Source organism: Curcuma longa, chromosome 10 (genome assembly GCF_044706935.1).
Source record: "Curcuma longa cultivar G26 ecotype Majalengka, Jawa Barat chromosome 10, ITB_CL_G26_1.1, whole genome shotgun sequence".
Lineage (NCBI taxonomy): Eukaryota > Viridiplantae > Streptophyta > Magnoliopsida > Zingiberales > Zingiberaceae > Curcuma > Curcuma longa.
The window spans coordinates 7981247-8003226 of NC_133870.1; the positions used below are offsets into that span (position 1 = coordinate 7981247).

General features: G+C 35.7%; 2 protein-coding genes across 3 annotated transcripts; both read left to right on the top strand.

Annotated features, from left to right (window-relative positions):
• The first annotated feature begins 11 nt into the window (after positions 1 to 11).
• On the top strand, positions 12 to 6922 carry LOC141835837 (putative clathrin assembly protein At2g01600). The gene is made up of 16 exons (XM_074723218.1): positions 12 to 128; positions 218 to 287; positions 378 to 475; positions 1442 to 1580; positions 1700 to 1827; positions 1928 to 2020; positions 2159 to 2209; positions 2676 to 2741; positions 2851 to 2916; positions 3081 to 3161; positions 3239 to 3319; positions 4102 to 4266; positions 4342 to 4417; positions 4485 to 4600; positions 4698 to 5008; positions 6834 to 6922. Exons 1-15 carry the CDS (start codon positions 39 to 41, stop codon positions 5004 to 5006), a joined length of 1629 nt encoding a protein of 542 aa, XP_074579319.1. The 5' UTR covers positions 12 to 38; the 3' UTR covers positions 5007 to 5008; positions 6834 to 6922.
• LOC141835836 (calcium permeable stress-gated cation channel 1-like) lies at positions 6859 to 20203 on the top strand. 2 transcript variants are annotated; one of them, XM_074723216.1, is made up of 11 exons: positions 6859 to 7172; positions 7972 to 8121; positions 10538 to 10673; positions 11722 to 11823; positions 13102 to 13221; positions 13353 to 13433; positions 15093 to 15433; positions 16361 to 16606; positions 17714 to 18038; positions 18692 to 18925; positions 19715 to 20203. In XM_074723216.1, exons 1-11 carry the CDS (start codon positions 6859 to 6861, stop codon positions 19973 to 19975), a joined length of 2310 nt encoding a protein of 769 aa, XP_074579317.1. In that variant the 3' UTR covers positions 19976 to 20203. The 2 variants fall into 2 exon arrangements, with proteins under 2 accessions (XP_074579317.1, XP_074579318.1); XM_074723217.1 differs by lacking the exon at positions 6859 to 7172 and adding an exon at positions 8189 to 8344 and having other exon boundaries at positions 8034 to 8121.
• The last annotated feature ends 1777 nt before the right edge of the window (positions 20204 to 21980 follow it).

Here is a 21980-nt window from a genome sequence, read left to right on the forward strand (position 1 = left end):
CAAGCAAGAGAGCGAGAGAGTCGCGGAGGAGAGGGCACATGGCGACGCTGCAGAGTTGGCGGAAGGCCGTCGGTGCGCTCAAAGACTCCACCACTGTCGGCCTCGCGAACCTCAACAGCGATTTCAAGGTGGCAGTCCGAATCCATCTTTCTTTTTTTCCTTTTCTCCTGGTGTGATCCCTGAACGTCGCCCCGTTTTTTCTTTTTCTTGATCGAAGGATTTGGATGTGGCCATTGTCAAGGCTACCAATCACGTTGAGCGCCCGCCCAAGGAGCGCCATCTGAGGAGTCAGTTCTTTACTTTTTCCGCCTCCCCCGATATTTTTCCTTCTGTTTTTCCTATCATCAGTTTCTTGTTTGGACTGCAATGAGTTGCAGAGATCTTGGCGGCCACTTCGATCACCCTCCCTCGCGCAGATGTAACCTATTGCATCCACGCCCTTGCACGGAGGCTCGCCAAGACGCGCAATTGGACGGTACCACCCATCTCTCCCTTCTTCTGTTTACTTGGATTGTCTTGCCCCTTCTTTTTCTTCATCCCCCCTTGTAGATGATTGAGTCTGGATTCTGGTGTTATGTTCGGCTTGGTAGTAAATTAGATTTTTGTTAAACAGATGCATAGGGCATTACGAACTTCGAAGAAAGAACTTTTCCTGCTCTTTTGGAAATAAGATTTTGAGAAATTAGAATTCTATTTCTATACCGACTATTGTAAGAAAAAAATGGGAATTAAAATTCTGTTGTTCTGAAATTTTGATAGGATAATTAATTGCAGCAGGCATATCATGCGAAGCTGTAGCCAGATAGTGGTAGAAAGCTGGAACTAGACACAACGAAAACATCTGCTCTAGTTTGTCTGATGTGTCCATCAGTAGCTTTTTATGGAGTTGAAGTTTGAGATTTGCTCTTGAAGAAAATTTACATTTGATGCGGGATTCAAGTTAGATAAGATCCCCTAATCTTATGCTCGGCTGATTGACTTTTTCCAGTTGAGATGAATTTCAAGGACTTCCATGGTTGCATCACCACATTTCATCTATTGCAGAACATTCATGTGGTCAATGTTAGCAGATACAACTAGTTATGATCATAGCAAAGAATAATAATATTCCTGGACTATGGTGCAGTCAATGTTAGAAGATAAAACTAGAATCCTAGATCACCCTAGAATTATAATTATATAATCGTTATGAATTGTGGTGCTTTTTAATGCTTTATCTCAAATTTTATATGGTATGAATTCAGATAGATTTCTGTAACTAACAAAGATGTTTGAGAGGCTACCCAAGCATCTTTTAGAAACAGTACAGGTGGCATACCACATTAATTTGCTAGATTCAAACTATGTGTTCAGTGTTTCACCTAGTTCCATTTTAAGTGTCAGCTCTACTATTTTCTATTGTTATTATTCACTACTTGCCCAAATAAATGGTTCCATGCAGGTGGCATTGAAGACGCTTATAGTAATCCATAGGGCTGTCAGGGATGGTGACCCAACATTCCGAGAAGAGCTGCTAAATTTCCCACAAAGGGTCCGAATTCTTCAATTATCAAATTTCAAGGATGATTCAAGTCCTATTGGTATTTTCTTATACCTTCATAAATGAGAACAAATAGAGAACTTATGTTTCAGTGCTGGATCTTGTAACTAGTTTTCTTATATTATTGGGGGAAATTTTATTTATTTGAACAATTGGCAGCTTGGGATTGCTCTGCATGGGTGCGTGCTTATGCTTTGTTTTTGGAGGAAAGACTTGAATGTTTCAAGGTCTTGAAGTATGATGTTGAAGCCGAGCGTTTGGTACGACCTGATCCAGGTTCTGAAAAGGTCTAGACAATTATCTGAACATGCAAATGTGTGATTATATGCAGGGGAATTTTACTTCAAATGCTGAATTGTTCTACTCATCTAACATATTTTCTGACAGGGGCATAGTAAAACCAGAGAGCTGGAAAGTGAAGATTTATTGGAGCAGTTGCCTGCGTTACAACAGTTATTATACCGCCTCGTTGGATGTCGTGTAATCATCGCTGGAGCCAATAGAGAAATATAACTTATATTTATGTTGTGCACAAATGCGTCGATAAGATTCATGAGATTTTATTTTTTTCTACTTCTATTTAATGGATATTCACACTAGCTTCTGGTGGCTGTGCAGCCAGAAGGGGCAGCTGTTAGCAACTATGTTATTCAATATGCGCTAGCTTTGGTGAGCCACTTGCTTCTGTAAAATCTGATTGCTATTTTTCTCTCTCTCACCAAGTAGTACATTCTTATGGACATACTACATGTATTAACTTTTTCTTGGAAGGGCTATCATAGAGTTCTGTCTAGTCAAATTCAACCAAGTTCTTTGATGGTCTATAGTGTTCTGTGACTGCAAGAAAAAATCTGCTGTCATTCTGTTGAGGTCAGAAAACTGTCTTTACTTGGAGACACGTCGTTGGACTAGATTGAGTTGCTTCTTTAATAGCTCATTGTTTTGGTTATCTAGAATGAAAGATAGATGGATTTATCTATAATTGTTCTTGGTACCGGAAACTGCTTTCCTTTTCCTACACGTGCCATTGTGCTGTTATTTTTCAACCATTTATTTGTTCATATTTTCTATTTCTCTATAATGGAGAGTGAATTTTCCTCTTTCAATTTTTCTCTCTCTCTTCATATGGTAACAGGTACTGAAAGAGAGCTTCAAAATCTATTGTGCTATAAATGATGGTATCATCAACCTTGTTGACAAGGTATTGTCCTGAACTTCTCTTCTTGGTGGGGTTTGCACATGCAACTTCTTGAAAAAGGTCAATCATGCCTCTATTTTGACTTAGATGTCTAGTTTTGTCTCTATTGCAGTTCTTTGAGATGCCAAGACATGAAGCAATTAAAGCCCTTGAAATCTACAGAAGGGCTGGCCAACAGGTCTCTGCTATTTCAATTATCAAATCCTCTGCCACTTAATTTCATAGTTTCTGCTTGTGACTGCGTTGCTGTTGGTTGTATAATCATGTTCAAGATGACTTGAAGCAGCATAATGCTCTCTCTTTATTTTGGCTTCTAAGGAAGGCTTTTTTTTTTCTTTTCAGGCTGCAAGTCTTTCAGAATTTTATGAAGTTTCTCGTGGACTGGAACTCACTAGAAATTTCCAGTTTCCAAACTTGAGGGAGGTAGTTGGTTTCAAGTGTTGTCTAGCATTTTTTACGTTAATAATATGGATTAATTGAATATTTTTCTAATATATTAGCCTCCACAATCATTTCTTGCAACTATGGAAGAATATATTAGAGAGGCTCCACGTGTGGTTTCCGTCCCGAGAGAACCATTGGTAAGTAACTATCTTGAGTAATACCTTTTTTCCACTTGGGTTGTTACTTCTTGTCTTGCGTGCTCTAATCGATATATTCAAGCACAGTTTGTTGTTTCCAAATTTTGCTCTTTGCAAATATGCTTCATATGCCCTGAAATTTTACTGAATGTATTTTTTTCCTTTTGATAAAAATATGTTTTTCCCTTTTATTGTGTGCAACTTTGATGTGTAAATGGCCATGATCACTGGACTTTACCTTCAGCTGAAAAATAGGAAATGGATGTTTTAAGTGGTAGGTCTGTTTATGTTTAAGCACCGTCTCTGGTTATGTTCTTTGGAAACTTCCATCCTGCCACTTCTCTTTTTCGTGTTTGGTTTATTGAGCTAAGCATTTTTGTTTACTAGAGCCTTGAGATAAGATGGATGGTACAACAGTTGTTTTGTGTTTATACACAGTGTTGAAGTTTAGACTTTCTAAAATTGTTGTTAGTAAACTGACACAAAAAGGTAATATAAAGATAAGAAATCAAGTGATACCTATGGATAATGAAACAATTGTTCTTTCTGAATGTTAGTTATCGATGATGGGAAAATTGCTTTTAATCTATCAGCATCTGAATCCTACAAAAGGTTTGTTCAATCTGTTGGCTTGGAACCTCCTGTTTCATTACATTAAATATGATAAATTAAACAGTGAAAGATTATGTTAACACTCTTAATACATCATACAATCATATATCCTCATATTAACGTCGTGGAATTTTATTTAATAAAGTAACTGTTAATCTTTCTTGCAATAGGACCTCCCAGAGAGACTCCAACTAACGTACAAAGTAGAAGCAGTTCCTGTCACAGTTGAAGAAGATCAGCCATCTCTTGAAACCAAATCAGCAACACCCATCACTGAAGTTGCATCACCTGCTGCATCCCCCAAGGCAGACAGTTCGGCGACTGTAGATCTTCTTGTAAGGTTTTTACTGTAATAATTCATTTGGATTTGCTATTCATACCTGATCGCAAACATTCTCTCGGTGTCACAGGGACTAAATGAAGAAAATCCAAATGTATCTGCACTAGAAGAAAGTAATGCATTAGCCTTGGCAATTGCCCCAGCCAGTAAGCATATGAACTTCCTTGAACTCATAATTTTCTATTGTTAGATTCAATGCTGAAGTGCCTGCAGGTATTGCAACCGAATCTGTCAGTATTCAGGATAAAGGATTTGATCCAACAGGATGGGAACTTGCCCTGGTGAATACTCCAAGCGACAATAGTGCTGCTGTCACGGAATGCAAACTGGCTAGTCTTTCTGACTTTTCCTTTTCTAAATTAAATTTAGTTCATTATATATATAAAAAGATGATCTTGTCGTTAATCTTTTGGCAATGACTCGCAGGCAGGTGGCTTTGATAAGCTCACACTGGACAGCCTATACGAAGAAGCAGTGTACAGGCAGCAACCACCTCCAAATCCTTTCATGGTGGCTGGTTCATTTGCGATGTCAAACCAATTTGCCGCTCCTGCCCAGCAGCCGCAACAGATGCCCCCCATGTACATGATGCAACCTAATCCCTTCGGCCAGCCTCCTCCTCTCTATCAGCAGCAGCAGGAGGTGGTGGGCTTGGGGATTGCACTAAATCCCTTCGGGGACGATGGCTTCAGAGCCCTCCCAGGAAATCCTTTTGGAAATCCCCAGCTGATCTAGTGGTATATCATGAATTCTTTTGAGAAAAGAAATTCCATTTTAATTTCTCTCTGCAGGTCAACCTGGTGTTCTGTTGTCTTTTGTCACCGTCACGCCCTACTTTTTAATTATTCGACCGTTAGAAGATGCCAAGCGGCGATAAATGAGTCTCCACTGGTCCCACCACCGCCCATGCGTCGCGACTTCGAAGCCTTCCCTTGCCGACACTTCGCCACCCGTCTGCTGTCTACATCCCGTCACTCTCTCTTTCTCTCTTTCTCCACGTTTTTTTTTTGTTGCAGAAAAAAGTCTTCGAAAGGGCCGAGTGATTTCGTCTGCACTGATGCCGACATCGAAGACATATCCTATTTATGGCATGATTTTTAACAGGAATTAATGATTTAATGACTACAGATTTCGAATGGAAACGGCTAATTGATGGTTCCTGGCTGGCTGGAAAATAAAAAGCGTTCACATGTATTGACGGCGTTAAATATCCGTTTCCCTTCTCTCTCTCTTTCTCTCTCTCTCCGATCTTCCAACTCGTCGACTTCCGGCGGAACTCTACGATTTCTGCTTTGCTGATTTCATACTCTCTTTTTCGTCGAACCCAACTCCACTGGACGCTGGTTCTGGGGCGCCGTCGTCGTCGGGGGAACGACTTAGTGGCGGAGGAAGAACACATCGCGGCAGGATTGGAAGGTGGTAGATAGTGTGTGTTCTGCGCGTCCGATCTGCGGATCCTTTGCGTACGCCGTGCGTCTTGTTTTATCGCTCTCTGTATTTTTCTTTGCAGTCTCAACAGTGGGGGAAAAAATGAAAAGAGAAGAAATCGACCATTTTTTGATGTTTTGAATGTGCGTTTTTCTTTGCTAGCGTTGAAGTTTTCTTTTCGGGATTTGTTGCTTTGATGATGATATAATGGCATGTTTTATAATATTTGGCGTTCCAGTTTCTGGAAGTTCTTCGGCTACGCAGAACGTCTTAAAGATTTGTTTGTTGTTACAGACATAATTGTAGGATGGTAGAACTAACAGTTGAGACTGTGACAAGATGACTTTCGTATAGGTGTTTGGCTAAAATGGTCGAGGTTCTTGACAGGCTGTGGTAATTGGTTTAGGTTTTGAAAAACTAACTCAGTTCCCCTCCTTGGAGTTGGATTTTGTCTGAGTGAGTGAATAAGCAAGTCTGCTATGAGGCTATACTAACCAGTATCCACGCCACATGAATTATACATGGAATACAGGAAGAGATAATGCACGTGAGAGACTGGCTTGTGTCATATTGGTAAGAGTGATATTTGGTAATTATTTGCCACCATTCATATCATTAGCTATCTTCACCTAATTTGAATTTAGCAGTGAATTTTGTCAACCATGGTCCTTTACTATCCATGCAACTACATTCCTGCCTGCATCCAGTTTATGGTTCGAAGTTCTTATTAAAAGGTTTAATCTGTTTGAATTGATTCAGAAATTAAAAGGTTTAATCTGTTTAAACTGATTCAGAAGTTTTGACCTGAACCTTTTTCCATTATAAAACACAGTTGATGTCAATTGTAGGTATTGTGGGGTTGTGAAGTGTGAATACTTTTGGTAGTCTCATCCACAGAATGTTGCTTTAAGTTAATTTATTTTTTTATTTAATGCAAAAGAGACTGTTTACTTTGCTTTCAACAGAACATCAGTAGCTAAACTAAAAATCATATGTTGATACTGACACACCAAAAGTCCTATTGTTTATTATTCAAAGGGATATTGTTTGTGGCTGAATAATTATATTGTAAGATTTGTTTATATAGTGAATAAAATGCATTCTAATTTAACTTCAAATGACATACGTTCACAGGGAATAAGTCTTGTTGGAGGTAGTTATGGCCACAATTGCTGACATAGGGCTTGCAGCAGCCATTAACTTACTCACTGCCTTGGCATTCCTCGTGGCATTTGCTGTTCTAAGGCTCCAGCCAGTAAATGACAGAGTTTATTTTTCAAAATGGTATCTTAAAGGTACACGAAGCAGTCCAACTCATGGCGGAGTATTTGTGCAAAAGTTTGTCAATTTAAATTGGAGGTCATACTTGCGATTTTTGGAATGGGTGCCGGATGCTCTCAAGATGCCTGAACCAGAGCTTATAAACCATGCAGGACTTGACTCTGTGGTCTTCTTGCGAATATACTTGATTGGGTATTCTACCTAAGTTTTGGATTTTATTTCATTTGTTATTGCTGGTTATCATTATTACACTGATACAGTAATATCAGGAGCAGTTAGGTGTGATACGTTGAGAATAAATATGCAATCTAATACGACATAGATCATACAATTGCACAAAATGAATCAATTAGAGTTACTCTAAAGGTATTTGACTCTATTTGAAGCTACAAAAGACTATCTATTTGTTCAATTATATCCAAATACAACTTTTCACTAAAAATTGTTTTTTTTGTTGAGTAAAGAGGACTTATGTTTCCTATTGCGTAGAAGATTCTACAATCTTCTTTTGCCTTCTTTTCTCCTTCTGCTAGGAGAAGTCAAAAGAATTTGTTTTTTGTACAATTCTTTGGCCTAGGTTTTGAGTTCGCCCAAATGGCTGGCTTGTCTAAATCATGCCTTATGGACCATATTCCTACTGGGTTCACCATTGTCTTCGAACCCTAGAAGACATTTTGTTCATGCAACATAAATTGTCAAAGGGAATCACAGTTTCAGGCATGTTGTTTCATTAATTAAATTGTTGTAGATAAGATTAGAACATTTTGTTCACATGAGAATCTACCATACAATAAAGATTTTCACAGTAGGTTGATGAAGGTGCATTCTTGGCATAGCTCCTTTGTATTTTCAGATTTTCAGTACTTCTGATGCTTTGTGATGTACTATTTAACTAGTTTTCACACAATTGTTTACCAATTGTAGTATTTATTAGCTCATTTTGTCACAAATCCCTTGAGTTCTCATCTGGTTTTCCTTTTCTCCATTGCAGACTTAAAATCTTTATTCCCATTGCAATCCTGGCATTTGGTGTTCTTGTGCCTGTAAACTGGACTAGTAATGAACTAAAAGATTCGAAGAGTTTAGAATACAGTGACATTGACAAACTATCAGTATCCAATATCTCTTCTGGGTCACAGAGGTGAGTAATTATGCTTCTATCAATAGATCAGTTAAATTTACTGATCGTGTATGCCTTGCTTTTGCAGTGTTTAAAAGAATCCAGAGGAAAATAATAAATTAATTCAATAGAAATAGAAAAGGAAATTTTGCACAGGCGCACACACTTCTTCTTTATAGGTTTCATCTGCTTTGACTTGAGAGAGAGTTTTTGATTTGAATACATAGTTGAGTCCCTACAAAAGGTTAGCATATTTTATGAAACCTATGAGGGTATGATAACTTGCTCTTCAATAGAATGTAGCTTTTGAAGGTATCACACGATTAAAAACTTTGCAACGATGAAGAATAACTTTGTAGCATTACAAAACAGAAACTAGATTATTAATGAGACTCCACTGCTTTAATGTTCATATAGATTGAAAGCTTGCTCCATATTATTATGTGAAACAAGGTTCAAAGTCTCGAGCCATGTATTGAAATGACGTATGATGTTGTGGTGAATTGGAGGTGAAAAGAGAAAGCAAATGAAGAAGAAAAAGAAGCATAGAAGATAACTATATACCTAAGTTCGGACTATGTGTTCCATTTGCAATGATACAATTTTAACATTATATTATATGCGCACATGCTAAAAAAAATAAAAAATAAAATGTTAATTAATCTTGGTGCATGTTGTAGCATGCCAAGGAGTGTTAAGCATTAGCATGACACAATATTCATCGACACAATGACACTGGTGAAGTTATGTATGTAAATTTTGATAATTTATTGGAATAATATGTTTCAACTATGCCACTAGATCATGGATGGAAATATAATTAATATGATCATAATACAAATCATGTTTTGAATCTCATGTGCCTCCAACACGGTCAAACTATACACTTCTAGTAAATTATCAAAATCTGACACAATATTCATTGACACAATGACACGGGAGAAATTATATATGTAAATTTTGATAATTTATTGAAATAATATGTTTCGACTATGCCACTAGATCGTTGATGGAAATATAATTAATATGATCATAATACAAATCATGTTTTGAATCTCATGTGCCTCCAACACTGTCAAACTATACACTTCTAGTAAATTATCAAAACCTGAAACTATGATGTGTAACCTATTTTGATTATGTCTATGACTATTGTACTGTGCCTTCACTTGACATGACACATTAAGATGAATTCATCTAAAGTTTGTTCAATCGATTATCTAATTGCTACAGTCTTACTTGTAGAAGGAAACAAGTTAAAAAAAGATTGTAGTGGTAAAATTTATTTGAATTCATTTCAACATACACTGAATAAAAAATGAGTAAAAGATATTTTTATTCAACAATCTAATTTATACAAAGTTATTAAAAATAGAAAATTAAAGTGAAAGAAGATTAATTGAGTAAAATCTAGCTAAGTTCATTTTGATACATTGTATCATATGCTGAAGCACGATAAGTATCATATAATAAATAAAATTGTAATTTAATTGACTATCCAATTGTTGCATTGTTATTTTCAGAAGTAAATAAAGTGAATGGATATAGCAGCAAAATTCATATCAATTCATCTCGACATGCATTTAAAATAAAAAATGAGTAAAAGACATTTTTAATTCAACAATCTAACTAATACAACCTTATTAAAAATAGAAAATCAAAGTGAAAGAAGATTAATTGTGTAAAATCTATCTAAGTTCATTTTGGCATGCTTTATCACATGTTGGAGCAACCGAATTTTAATGTAATTGACTATCTGATTATTTTAGTGTTATTTTCAGAAGTAAATAAAGTGAATGGATACTTATGTAGAAATAATCTAAACTTCATCTTCATATGCTTTGATGCTTGTCAAAGTGTGTCAAGTGTCAACACAACACAATGTTGTACTAGCTTAGTTAGAGCATGAAACTCTGGCATGGAACAATATTTTAAACCTTATACTAATTAGAACATTAATAAAAAGATACTTATTTGAATGTATGAAATGCAGTCAAATTTTGATCCCGCCTAGTGGGATAAGACTTGATTATTGTTGTTGTATGAAATACAGTCAACTTCAGGCCAATTGACAACACATTATGTTAATCACAAGTTTGAGACGCAAAAAAATTTTGCATGTACCCTTGGGAAACTCACTCTAGCCTTGATGGCAAACCAGATAAGCTTTTGCTGCAACATCAACTTCCAACAAAAGTGCTAACATGAAGCTGGTAGAACTACATCACAAGTGCTGCCAACTCTTTGTACTTGTTTATAATTAGTCAAATTTTCTTCCTTCTTGTTACAATGCATACCTTCTTGTTTATAATTAGCCTTGATGACATACCTTTATTACTTATCTCCTAAATACTTTACAATGCATTTTTTGCTTATAGAAACAGCCTGTATGTTGTTTGCCTCACCTTTGAGTTGACAAAGCTTACTTTGTCGATAGGTTTTGGACCCATTTGGTCATGGCATATGCCTTTACCTTTTGGACATGTTATGTTTTGCGCAAGGAGTATGACATTATTGCATCAATGAGGTTACATTTTCTCATGTCATCGAAACGCCGTCCTGATCAGTTCACTGTAAGCACATTTATGGTTTCTTAAAATTGCTTTATATGCAATTGTCTTGAGTATTGAGATTGTAGAGAATGTTCTCCCTTTATCTCTGTTTTTTAGCATTGGCTAGTCTTAATGAACTATATCACTTGTCATCTTTCCAGTACATTGGCATATAGTTCTGTTATTTCTCCTTTGTTCAAGCATGCACTTATTGAAAGCTGATAAGAAAATATAAAAAATATAAATGAATAAACTGGTCTCTTTCTTGCCTCTTAAGCTTTGGGAATAAGTGGTCTTGTGTTTGATTGTTGTCAATGTATAGTGTTTTACAGCTGTGTTGAGTCAGTCCACTTGTTGGGTTTGATCAGGTCAATATCCATAATTATATAGTTTGTGTTATTCATGTTTAAAATTGGGCTCTGCTTTTCTGAAGTTGGTTCAATCTCTAATAATATTTGAAGGTTTTTTTATTGTGTTTCGAAAACCTGACTAGAGGGTTGAGCCATCAACTTCCTGGGTCATGATCTTCCTGGATGAATGAGTCACAATTCCATTTCATAAGGATGTTTTCTAATGCTTCAACCGGCCAGTTCAGTCAGTCTTTAAGACATTGTTTTATCAGATAAAGATGACTAAGATCATTCTAGTGGTACATATTGGTTTATCATACATTTTATCGCAAGATATTTGAGGGTATCTCGAGTGCATTAATATATTAAGTTGGGTTGGCTATGTGTTGTGACAGTACATGTATCATCATTTGTTCTACTACCTAACTTTGCCATTCATGAACATTAGATAGTGTGCCACACTAGATAATGTGCCTCATGTCATGAGCATGTATATATATATATATATATATATATATATATATATATATATATATATATATATATATATATATATATATATATATATATATATATAAATGTCCATTCCAAGTACTGCAACGACATTTATGGATATTGATGTATGTTTAGACCAAAAGCAAAAAAATTCATTAGTGTGAGTTCCAAAGTTCCTTTTTTTTCTCTTATTTAGAAGCTGACTTTAGAATTAAACATTTCAGGTCCTCGTTCGGAATGTGCCACCTGATCCAGATGAGTCAGTTGATGAGCTTGTTGAACATTTTTTCCTTGTCAATCATCCTGATCAATATTTAACTCACCAGGTATTCCTAATAATAATCCTTTTATGAATATGGATGAGCACTATCATCATTTTGTAGTACACAACTTTATATAGCAAATAATGCTTGTAAAACCATTGAAGTGTTTCTTGTTCAATCTTATCATATCATTATATGCATCAATATATGTCTTAGAATATTGGTTTGAGTAAACAGTTTGGGGTTTTGCCATTGCATGTCTATGGCCAGCTGGACACTGTTATATGAGTCTTTGATCCATAATTAAGAACTAAGTAGTGAACCTATGGTATTGCCAATTTTGAGTTGGGTGCTTTAATCATCACCATTGCTGCTCAAAAGCTTGTTCTAAGTGATTATAGCTTTGATCATTTGATGTGTTTGTTTTAATGATCTTCTTGGTTGCATTTCCTTTAAACTGTTTAATCCTTGTTGAGGAGGGTAGCTCTAGATGTTCTGGTTATGTATCAAGCTATATGTGGTATAATGATGATAGTATCAATTCAAAAGTTGCATATGCCAAATTTGTTTTAAAAATAGTCATTACAATTCAAAAGTGCAAATTTTGATGAAATATACATTTGATGTTGCTTCTCAGCTATCTGGAATAATAGTGAAATTTTTATTAAATTAAAAAGTTTAGTTTCTTTTGAAAATAATTGAAATAAGGTAGAGAAATAGTTTCTTAGAGGCTTTCTTTGGTTATATCACTGTTAATTATTCTTCTGCTAAAAATTTGCTCATCTTTTCATCCTTATTTTCCTTTTTCAGAGATTTTGTTCTCTTACATCTTAGTTTCGTTTGCCCTTAGCTTTCTCCTTATTGTTATTTTGTTAAAATATATCAGTTAATTCCTAAATTAGTTGCACAGGTGAAATCCTTTCTAAATGTCACCACAAAGTAAAAAAAAAAAAAAGGACCTGCAAATAATCACTGAGGGGAATGCATGCTTGTAGGATGAACTTAGGTGCCCAATTTCATCCTGTTCCACTCTGATAAATTGTTGCTAATTAATGGCTCATGTCTAAATATTTCAACCTATGGTCCCCCCAATAAAGACACTAATTAGGATTCATCTTGTTACAACAAGTATAACATTCCACTTCCACTTAAATTTAGCACTATGGAGATATTCACCTTGGTTCATTAGAAATCAACAGCAGTGCCGTATATTATACTTGATACAAATATGGTAAAGGAAGACGAGTGCATCTACCATAAGGATTGGTGAGAGAATTACATGAAACTATTTCGCCCTCGAAAGGTTTTTGAATTTTCTATCTCACTGTTTTGTATGTATAGGTTGTGTATAATGCAGACACACTTGCTAAGCTGGTTAAAGAGAAGAAAAAAATGGTGAGCTGGCGAGATTTCTATCAATTGAGATATGAACGTAATCCATCAGCAAGACCTACTCGCAAGGTTATTTGGAGGATAATTTCACTCCTTTCTTTCAAATAAATTCCAATTTTTGTTTTTTAGCTGTCTGTGTTAGACATATCTATCCAGAATTTGTTGGATCATTGATGCTGTATTTGCTCTAATTTTAACAGACTGGTTTTTTGGGACTGTGTGGTGACAAGGTGGATGCAATCGAATACTACACATCTAAGATTGATAAGCTTTCTGAGGAAGTAAGTGATACTAATTGGATCCTTTATTGGATGGTTATTGCGCATTATAGTACTTTTGCTTAATAATGATATCGTACCATGAACCAATTTTTTTTTTTTTGGTTTAGTTTTTGGATAATAGTCATAAAAAATTAAAGTGTAAGTTATCTGGTTGCTGTAGTCTAAAGTTTGACATATTGATTATTCCATATTTCAATTGAATGTAAATTTATATCCAAGTTCATACTCTATCTTGAAGTCAAGGTGCTTCATGCACATAGTCCCTTGTCAACAAATGGCAATGGTCCCTTGTTGTGCTTATATTGAGGGGTGCAACCTTGCCTTGTTTAGAACTTAGTCCCTATAAGTAGACTAGTTAGAGTGCCATAAGCACACTAAAAACGCTATTGGCAGCATCTTTCAGCTGTTGGCTCTGAAGGACCAGGGATAGGAAAAAGATGGAGGAAGAAAGATGAGAACTCATTTTATACAATTTTGAATGACATTTTCTCTTTATCAACCATTTGAGAAACTCCACAAACCACAAGAAGTGGGTGGAAACTATTAAGGGGGTGGATAATGAGATGTGGTTTGTAGATGTTGCCCAGACCAGTCACATGATATCATGCAAAGGCCAGTTTAAGGAGATCACAGAACATTGTCTTTGAAGCTTCAAGTCGACATATTTCCCTGCTTACTATTGGCACAAGTGAAGTCACCAGAATCTCCTGACAATAACCAGACACATGAAGCATTAGAGTATTGATGCTTCCCTCACAACCTGATGTTGGTACTCAGCAGACTGGTAGTTACATTGGCCAACTTGATACTCTGAATGTGACTCCAAAATACGAGAGCATGTAGAGTCTAGAGTTGAAAATTCAAGCTGTCAAACAGAGACTTAGGCAAGGGAGTAGGATACGTGGCCCATAACCCATTTCATGGCGTCTTTCTCTGGGCAGCTATGATTCTGTCAAAAATTTGTGGGAGCATGCACCCTTGGGATAAACCATACCTTTGAGTCAGCATCCCCCAAATCCATCTGTAAACTTGACTTTAGCAATAAGATCATGGATTCTCTCACTTATGTTATTGTATCTGTCATGCAAGCAAAGCTATTAATATCAGTGTAAATTAAGATCATGGATTGTCCCCATGTTTGATGCATTGGCAATCTGCAGGCTTCCCTGACAAATCATGCATCCAAATCGGCTAGCTTGTCTCTCATAAGTGCCTAATGTCCATCTGGTGCATCTGGTTAGATAGAGACCCACATTGTGTTTTTCACAACAGTCTGTGGTAACTTTTGTTGCTCGTTTCTGACTTTGCAGTCTACGTTCTCTCACTTGACATTCAATGTTGTAGATATATGTTGGTGGATCTTTCATTGCAGATTAAATGCATATTTCCTTCTGTAGTTTTTTCCTGATTTTAAGATTTTGCACTTTAAGCACTCCCAAGGGGAAATTGAATAAAATATTAGTTTGTAATTGTTTGGACCAATGTGGATGAGATTGATAGTGTACCAAGAACCAGCAAATGTTACATGCTGGTGGATTCTATTCTATCATCTAAAAATATATTATATGGCTTTTTATTGAATTAAGTTTTCTTCAATAGAATATTTGCTGTTTCATATTTAATTAACTTTTCCAATTTTTCTGTTAAACATATTTTCAGGAAGCTACTGAACGTGAGAAGATAGTAAAGAATCCCAAGTTTGTCATGCCAGCAGCATTTGTTTCCTTCCGAACACAATGGGGAGCAGCTGTTTGTGCACAGACACAACAAACTAGAAACCCCACGTTGTGGTTGACTGAATGGGCTCCAGAACCACGTGATGTTTATTGGCATAACCTAGCCATTCCTTTTGTTCACATTGCAATCAGACGATTGATAGTGGCTGTTGCTTTCTTCTTTCTGACATTCTTCTTTATGATCCCAATAACATTTGTTCAGACCCTCGCAAACATTGAGGGAATTGAGAAGGCAGCTCCATTTTTGAAGCCATTAATTGAAGTGTGCGTATATTTCACTGTTTTGCTTTCATGCTATTTGATAAGTATGGTTACCATTTAACTATATTTCACTAGATTGTATCTGTTCATTATACTCCATATTAATTATGAAAGAACCTGAGCCATGTAATTCCATTAGAAAAAATACAATAGGAGATCTCCTAGAATTGGTGGTGGTCATCATTTTGTTGAACCATTTGAAACTTAAGTTTGAGGCATGAACATCATAATTTCCAAACCATAAACTTCTAGATCTGTTCATGAAACTTCTTTTCCTACAATGTATTATTAACAGAAGTTTAACTCAGAAGTACAAGTTCCTTTCTTATGATTTCTAATCTATATTTGTGATTGCTTAAACTGAAAGAAATTTTAAATTTTAGAACTTCAGTTGCTGAAATCAATCAGAGCTTTCTATATATGATTTCTAATCTATATTTGTGATTGCTTAAACTGGAAAGAAATTTTAAATTTTAGAACTTCAGTTGCTGAAATCAATCAGAGCTTTCTCCATCAGTGCAAAACATCAATAGACTAAACATTAACACTATTGCAGAACATTGTATCAGCAATGTTTACTTTGACTTAAATGATTAAATTTCAGATTATTTGGGAGGCATAGTCGAGAGTTTTATGGATTACTCCTGATATACTAGCCATAAATTTGTATTCTTTCAGTTTGTAGGTTTGACATAAATTCCTATGAATTTAAAGGCATTTCCATTGAAATTATCCTTGTTGTTTGTTAGAACTCTAAATATTAAATTCTGCAACCATATTGTCATGAATGTAACTTTTTTTGATGGAATACTTTCCCATATGAAGATTACAACATAAATGGAAGAAGGAATTAGCTTGGGGAGTAAATTCCTGTGGAATTATGCCTTTTTGTCTTTACTTCCTACTTACATGCAGTTGCATATTACACAGGCGTGTCATTAAATCATTCATCCAAGGTTTTCTCCCAGGAATTGCTCTGAAGATATTTCTTATATTTCTGCCAACAATATTGATGATTATGTCAAAGTTTGAAGGACTTGTATCCCTGTCTTCCCTTCAGCGACAATCTGCATCTAAATATTACGTCTTTCTGCTAGTGAATGTATTCTTAGGGAGTATTATTCTTGGAACAGCATTTCAGCAGCTAGATAGTTTTATTCATCAGTCAGCAACTGAGTATGTTCTTCACTTTCCTTCTATTTATAACCAACTTAATGATGCTTCTGCAGAGCTATACTTTTAGTTTGCATTTTTCTTTTCATATTGACAGAAGCAGTACTTTAAACTTGAATTTGCATGCCATCGGCTCATTATTGAGCCTATACATTTATATCAGCAATTTATTACTGAAATTTCAATTTATATAATGATTTTCTACACATTTCAGTTCATGAAGAAAATACATAAAATTTCTTTTGCTGACAAGGATGTAGTGCTATCTCTCTCATATGAAGTACACTTCAATTCTGTGAAACTGAAGTTTCTTCAGAGTGCCCTGGAGCCTTTTGAACATGTTAGGAAGTCCCAAAAATTCAATATACTATGGTTCCCAAAAACTCTGATAAATGATGATCTTAACTCATATATTTGAATAATTTCTCAAATACTTTTGGACATGTGGATTTGGAAAATAATGGATGGTTGAAACAAAGAGAGTTTTGTATGCCCCTTTGGTTAAAAGGAAAATATTAGATCTGTCATATTTGATATATAGGCTGTCATATTTAATAGATCGGTGTTGGGCAATTAGGAAGCACCATGTACAAGTGTACATAATATAGTTAACATGGATGTATCGCTAAATGGTAAAAATGGAAAAACTAATATTCATTAGAAATTAGATGTGTACCTCCAACACATGACAAAATGAGAGAAAATAGGTTGAGATGGTAGAACACTCGAAAGGAAACTCACTAATATAATAAAATATGGTTTAATTAATTTCACTGTTATTACTATATAGTTTTTATAGAGTTTAGTGTAGGGATGAGATTCAATGGAGGGGTTTCAAATTGAACCTTGGCCTGCTGAAACTGTAATAGTGATTTTCCTTTGTTAAGAATTGCAGTATTGAGTCTCACAGAATTAAGGTGTGTTACAATCAATCTTGAATGCAATATACATGATGCCTGACATTAATTGGTGAATATGTGGTAGATTCTGAAATCTGTCCATTCTGCAATTTAGTCCACTAGGTCTTCTTGTATCAGCCAACTTTTGGAGATCTAAACTCATTCTTTTTTTTTCCTTCAAATATAAGTTGAAGCATGCTTTGCTATGCAGAATCCCGAAGACTATAGGTGTATCCATACCACAGAAAGCAACTTTCTTCATCACTTTTATCATGGTTGATGGTTGGGCTGGAGTTGCTGGGGAGATTCTTAGATTGAAGCCTCTAATAATCTTCCACTTGAAGAATTTCTTTCTGGTAAAGACCGAAAAGGACAGAGAAGAGGCAATGGATCCAGGAAGCATCGAGTTTTCTACATCTGAGCCTCAGATACAGCTGTATTTCTTGCTTGGTCTTGTGTACTCAGCTATCACACCCTTTTTACTTCCATTCATACTAGTATTTTTTGCTCTGGCATATGTTGTCTTTCGCCATCAGGTGAGCAATTGTGAAATTCATGTCATTGCACTTATAATTTGCAATCGTATCAAATATTATGGTCGACTTGAATATTTTATGTCAGTTAACTAGACATTTTCCTTAGTTTCTTTACATCATAAATAATTATAATAAGTTTGGAGCCATGAACTTGAGATAATAGGTCTTTCCTTCAGCAATGAACAATCAGTATCCATCTTCAGCACAATATACTTGGTAGCTGCTGACGATTATGTTGCTTTATTTCCTTTAGGAGATAAGGATGCATAAGCAAACAGAGATGATAAAATGGGTACGGAGTAGTAACAGCTGAATATAGTATTCAGACAAAGATCTCAATGACCTTCCTAGGATGTCCTTTCCACGTAGGTAGCCCAAAGATCAACATCAACTCCTGCTAATCCTGCATACTTGGGGTTAGCTACATGCATTTTATCCTTCATTGAACTTTATGCAATTCTGTATCACTTGGATTAAACTTTTAAATCATTATTTATTATATGAACTTTTTTTTTTGTGTGTCCCGCTCCCCCTCACAGGCTCACATACTTTAAAAACTTGTCAAGCTATAAATTCTATTGATCATCGTACTATCTTACCTTAAACATGTTCATACAAAATCTATTCTGATGTATATTGTTCTTGCCATCTAGATTATTAATGTGTATAACCAAGAATACGAGAGTGCAGCAGCATTTTGGCCAGATGTTCATGGCCGCATTATCTCTGCACTGGTCATATCTCAGATTCTTCTACTTGGACTCTTAAGCACAAAGAAAGCTGCTGAATCAACACCTTTCCTCATTGCACTTCCTATATTGACTATATGGTTTCATAGATATTGCAAGAATCGTTATGAACCTGCTTTTGTTAAATATCCACTTCAGGTATCTCTTCTACTGCAGTTTTTTTTATTTGTATCACTTCAATTACTATTTACTGTAAATTTATGTTTTTTTATTAGCAAGTTTGTACTTCCATAAATTTACCAACAGGAACTTTCTTCTACCAATTAAACTTTCATGCTCACCTAAATACACGAGAAATTGCATATTATGATAGATCATCTTGCTATGTTTTCCCAAGCAAGGGTACGCGTGCTTTATCGAGTCATGCTGAAAAGTCTTGGAAGCGTAGTGCATTGAGTAGAAGAAAAAAAGGAGGAAAGATGCTGCATAAGAACTACAAAGCTACCCATTTATTTTAGATTTTCAAATGCATCCCTCAAAAAGAGGTATTCCTTTTATTGGGCTGTGTAGATCTGCTTTGCTCATTAAGAAGGGACAAGAATTATTAAAGAAGTCAACTTTATAGGACATGCTTGCATGTTATTATGATCAAGGTTTTAAGTTTGGCAGCATCCTTATTGCTACAGAAGCATGCACTGAGCTGCCATTGCATCTGCTGAATTAAGAGGAGCCCATTTCATCCCAAAAGAATCAGTCATTTAGGAGCGTGTATCCTCTTAATACATAGACAATTCTTTTGTCAAAACTGGTGTTCAAATTTTCTTCATGATGATGCCTTATAAATTTAAAAATGAAACTAAGAAAGGCTCCTTTTCCTTTTGGATTTCATGTCTTGAATGTTACTATTCAGTGTTCACAATGTGGCAAGGATCTTTAGCGTTGTTCTAACAAGAAAAGTTCGTGTTTATTCATTTCTTTTTCTTTCAGGAAGCGATGATGAAAGATACGTTAGAACATGCTCGGGAGCCGAATCTAAACTTGAAAGCATACTTATCAAATGCATACCTGCATCCAGTGTTCAAAGAAGATGAGGAGAATGAGGAAATCTTTGCATCCGACGAAGAGAAAGACTACGATAAGGTACTGGTACCAACTAAGCGCCAGTCTCGTCTGAACACCCCAATCCCCAGCAAACATGGCCGATCATCGCCACCTTCTGAAATTGATATCATCCCATTACAATTGTAGGTGGCTGTTCTATCTTTTCTAGTGAAAAATGTGTGGTGATTGGGTTGAAAGATTGAGCCAATACTTTATTTGTTAAAAGTTGGCTTACAATTTTCTATCATCTGTGCTGACAATTAGTATCAGTTTCACTTCTTAGATAGACTTTATGGAGTTTGTTGCACGATAGCAAATAAGGAAATATGTACATTTGAGCTTCATTAGTTCTGTAAGGCACTAGCGTTTATAATATTCATGTAAATTAATTAATTAGTCATGTAATATTGTAGACAGAAACAGTGTTGGCATTTGAACATTAACTCTTTGGAAAAGTATTCTCTTCTTTTTAGCATAATCAGATTGCAATTGAATAGACTAATTAAATTTTGTTTTTTTTACAAGTCATACGATATTTGATAATCAGTAATGTCTTATGTTTCATGTAATGTTAGACCAGAAAATACTTTCAATAATCGATAAATATAGATTTATATATTTTTGAAAATCTTCTCACTCTCTAATTATTCATCAAAGATATAACTGTTTCTAACTTTCCATACAAAATATAACAAAGTTGAATTGCAAGATGTTTGGCTTTAGTTAAAAGACAACCTATTTTGAAGAAATGTTCAAAGACTCATAGCAACTGTTGGTAGGTATAAATCTCATGTTCCATATATAATCACTCTCAAATCCTCTATCATAAGATTGCTACATGAGGACATTCAAAGAACAAGTGCTTTTGCATCTCCATCTCTCGCCTACAGAAGACATAACACCAATCCTCCAAATAGTCCAGTCTATCTCTGGTGGGAAGTCGTCTCTGAGCTAGCATCTAAAGCGTAACTGCATGGCTAGGTTGGATGTAGAGCTTCCACACTGTCTACACCCAGGGCTTTTTAGGATTGGGATGCTTAAAGAAATCATAAACCCTGGCCACACCTCCATCCTGTTCAAACTAATTTGCCTATAACACGTACTTATCGATGACCCAGTAACCATAAGGATAAGGTCATGGATCTGCAACAACCACTTGAACAATAGGGAGTCTGTGCACCGCCTCCCAAAAGTCCATATGTCCGCTTGTCTCAAGTAGGTATGATACACCCACTTGATCCAAAGAGCATCCTCCTTTGCCTATATCCGCCAAAGTACCTTGGCCAATAAGACAAGGTTCCAAGCTTTTAAGTCATGATCTTCCCAATCCTCCTTCTATGAACCTGCACATATCTGCTCAAGATATCGAGTGGTGTTTGGACGTCCACATAAAAGACCTACAGATGCTATAAATGCGGTTAATAATTCAAAGGGGAATAAATAATATAGAGAGTCAAAAGCACTCCACTCCCTGAAGCACCGAAGTAATGAACTGTACCTTTACCGTATATATGAAAGTGTCTTCTTTGACCAACAATTAATCCATCATACTGAGGAATCAAGGAGTGGTTTGTAGTCCAAAATTTATATACACTCAATGGCAAGTGGTATCTCCAAATATCGAAAAGGTATAGTCCCCTCTTGGAAGCCCGTGAAAGAAAGAAGTCGCAACCGTTTCGATTAATTTACTTTTGCTAGATAAATATTTGACTTTTGGTGATTAAACTACTGAAGTCCTAAAGTCGCCTCAAACATCTGCAAATAAGAAGATAAAGCTCTTATTGATACCTCATCCCTCGACTGAATAATAATAAGTCTTGCATATGTCAAGTGCACCAATCTAAGATGATCGACCACATGAGGATGGAATTTGAAATCAGTTTTATCCGTCCAAAAATCTCTAAAAAATACCGAATAAGTAGGAAGAGAGAGAGTCTTCCTATCATAGTCCTCTAACCCTCCGAAGAATCCAAAATGGTTTGATTATATTAAAGTTATAGCCGAAGCTAAGCTAAGCTAAGCTCAGTAATTATTAAATTTATGAGCAATTAAAAGATTTCTCGATCGTCATATAGCTCTGCATACTGTAATTAATTAATATCTTAGTTAAAAGTAAAAGAATGAGATTAGGGCACCAAATACAAATTGCTTG

What these genes read in the sequence shown, in the direction of transcription:
- LOC141835837 (XM_074723218.1), top strand. Translation starts at nt 39, where the DNA reads ATGGCGACGCTGCAGAGTTGGCGGAAGGCCGTCGGTGCGCTCAAAGAC. An exon ending in TCATCAACCTTGTTGACAAG is followed by an intron (nt 2,742 to 2,850) that starts GTATTGTCCTGA and finishes TCTCTATTGCAG; the next exon opens with TTCTTTGAGATGCCAAGACA. An exon ending in CTTGGCAATTGCCCCAGCCA is followed by an intron (nt 4,418 to 4,484) that starts GTAAGCATATGA and finishes AAGTGCCTGCAG; the next exon opens with GTATTGCAACCGAATCTGTC.
- LOC141835836 (XM_074723216.1), top strand. Translation starts at nt 6,859, where the DNA reads ATGGCCACAATTGCTGACATAGGGCTTGCAGCAGCCATTAACTTACTC. An exon ending in GCCGTCCTGATCAGTTCACT is followed by an intron (nt 10,674 to 11,721) that starts GTAAGCACATTT and finishes TAAACATTTCAG; the next exon opens with GTCCTCGTTCGGAATGTGCC. An exon ending in TTGATAAGCTTTCTGAGGAA is followed by an intron (nt 13,434 to 15,092) that starts GTAAGTGATACT and finishes ACATATTTTCAG; the next exon opens with GAAGCTACTGAACGTGAGAA.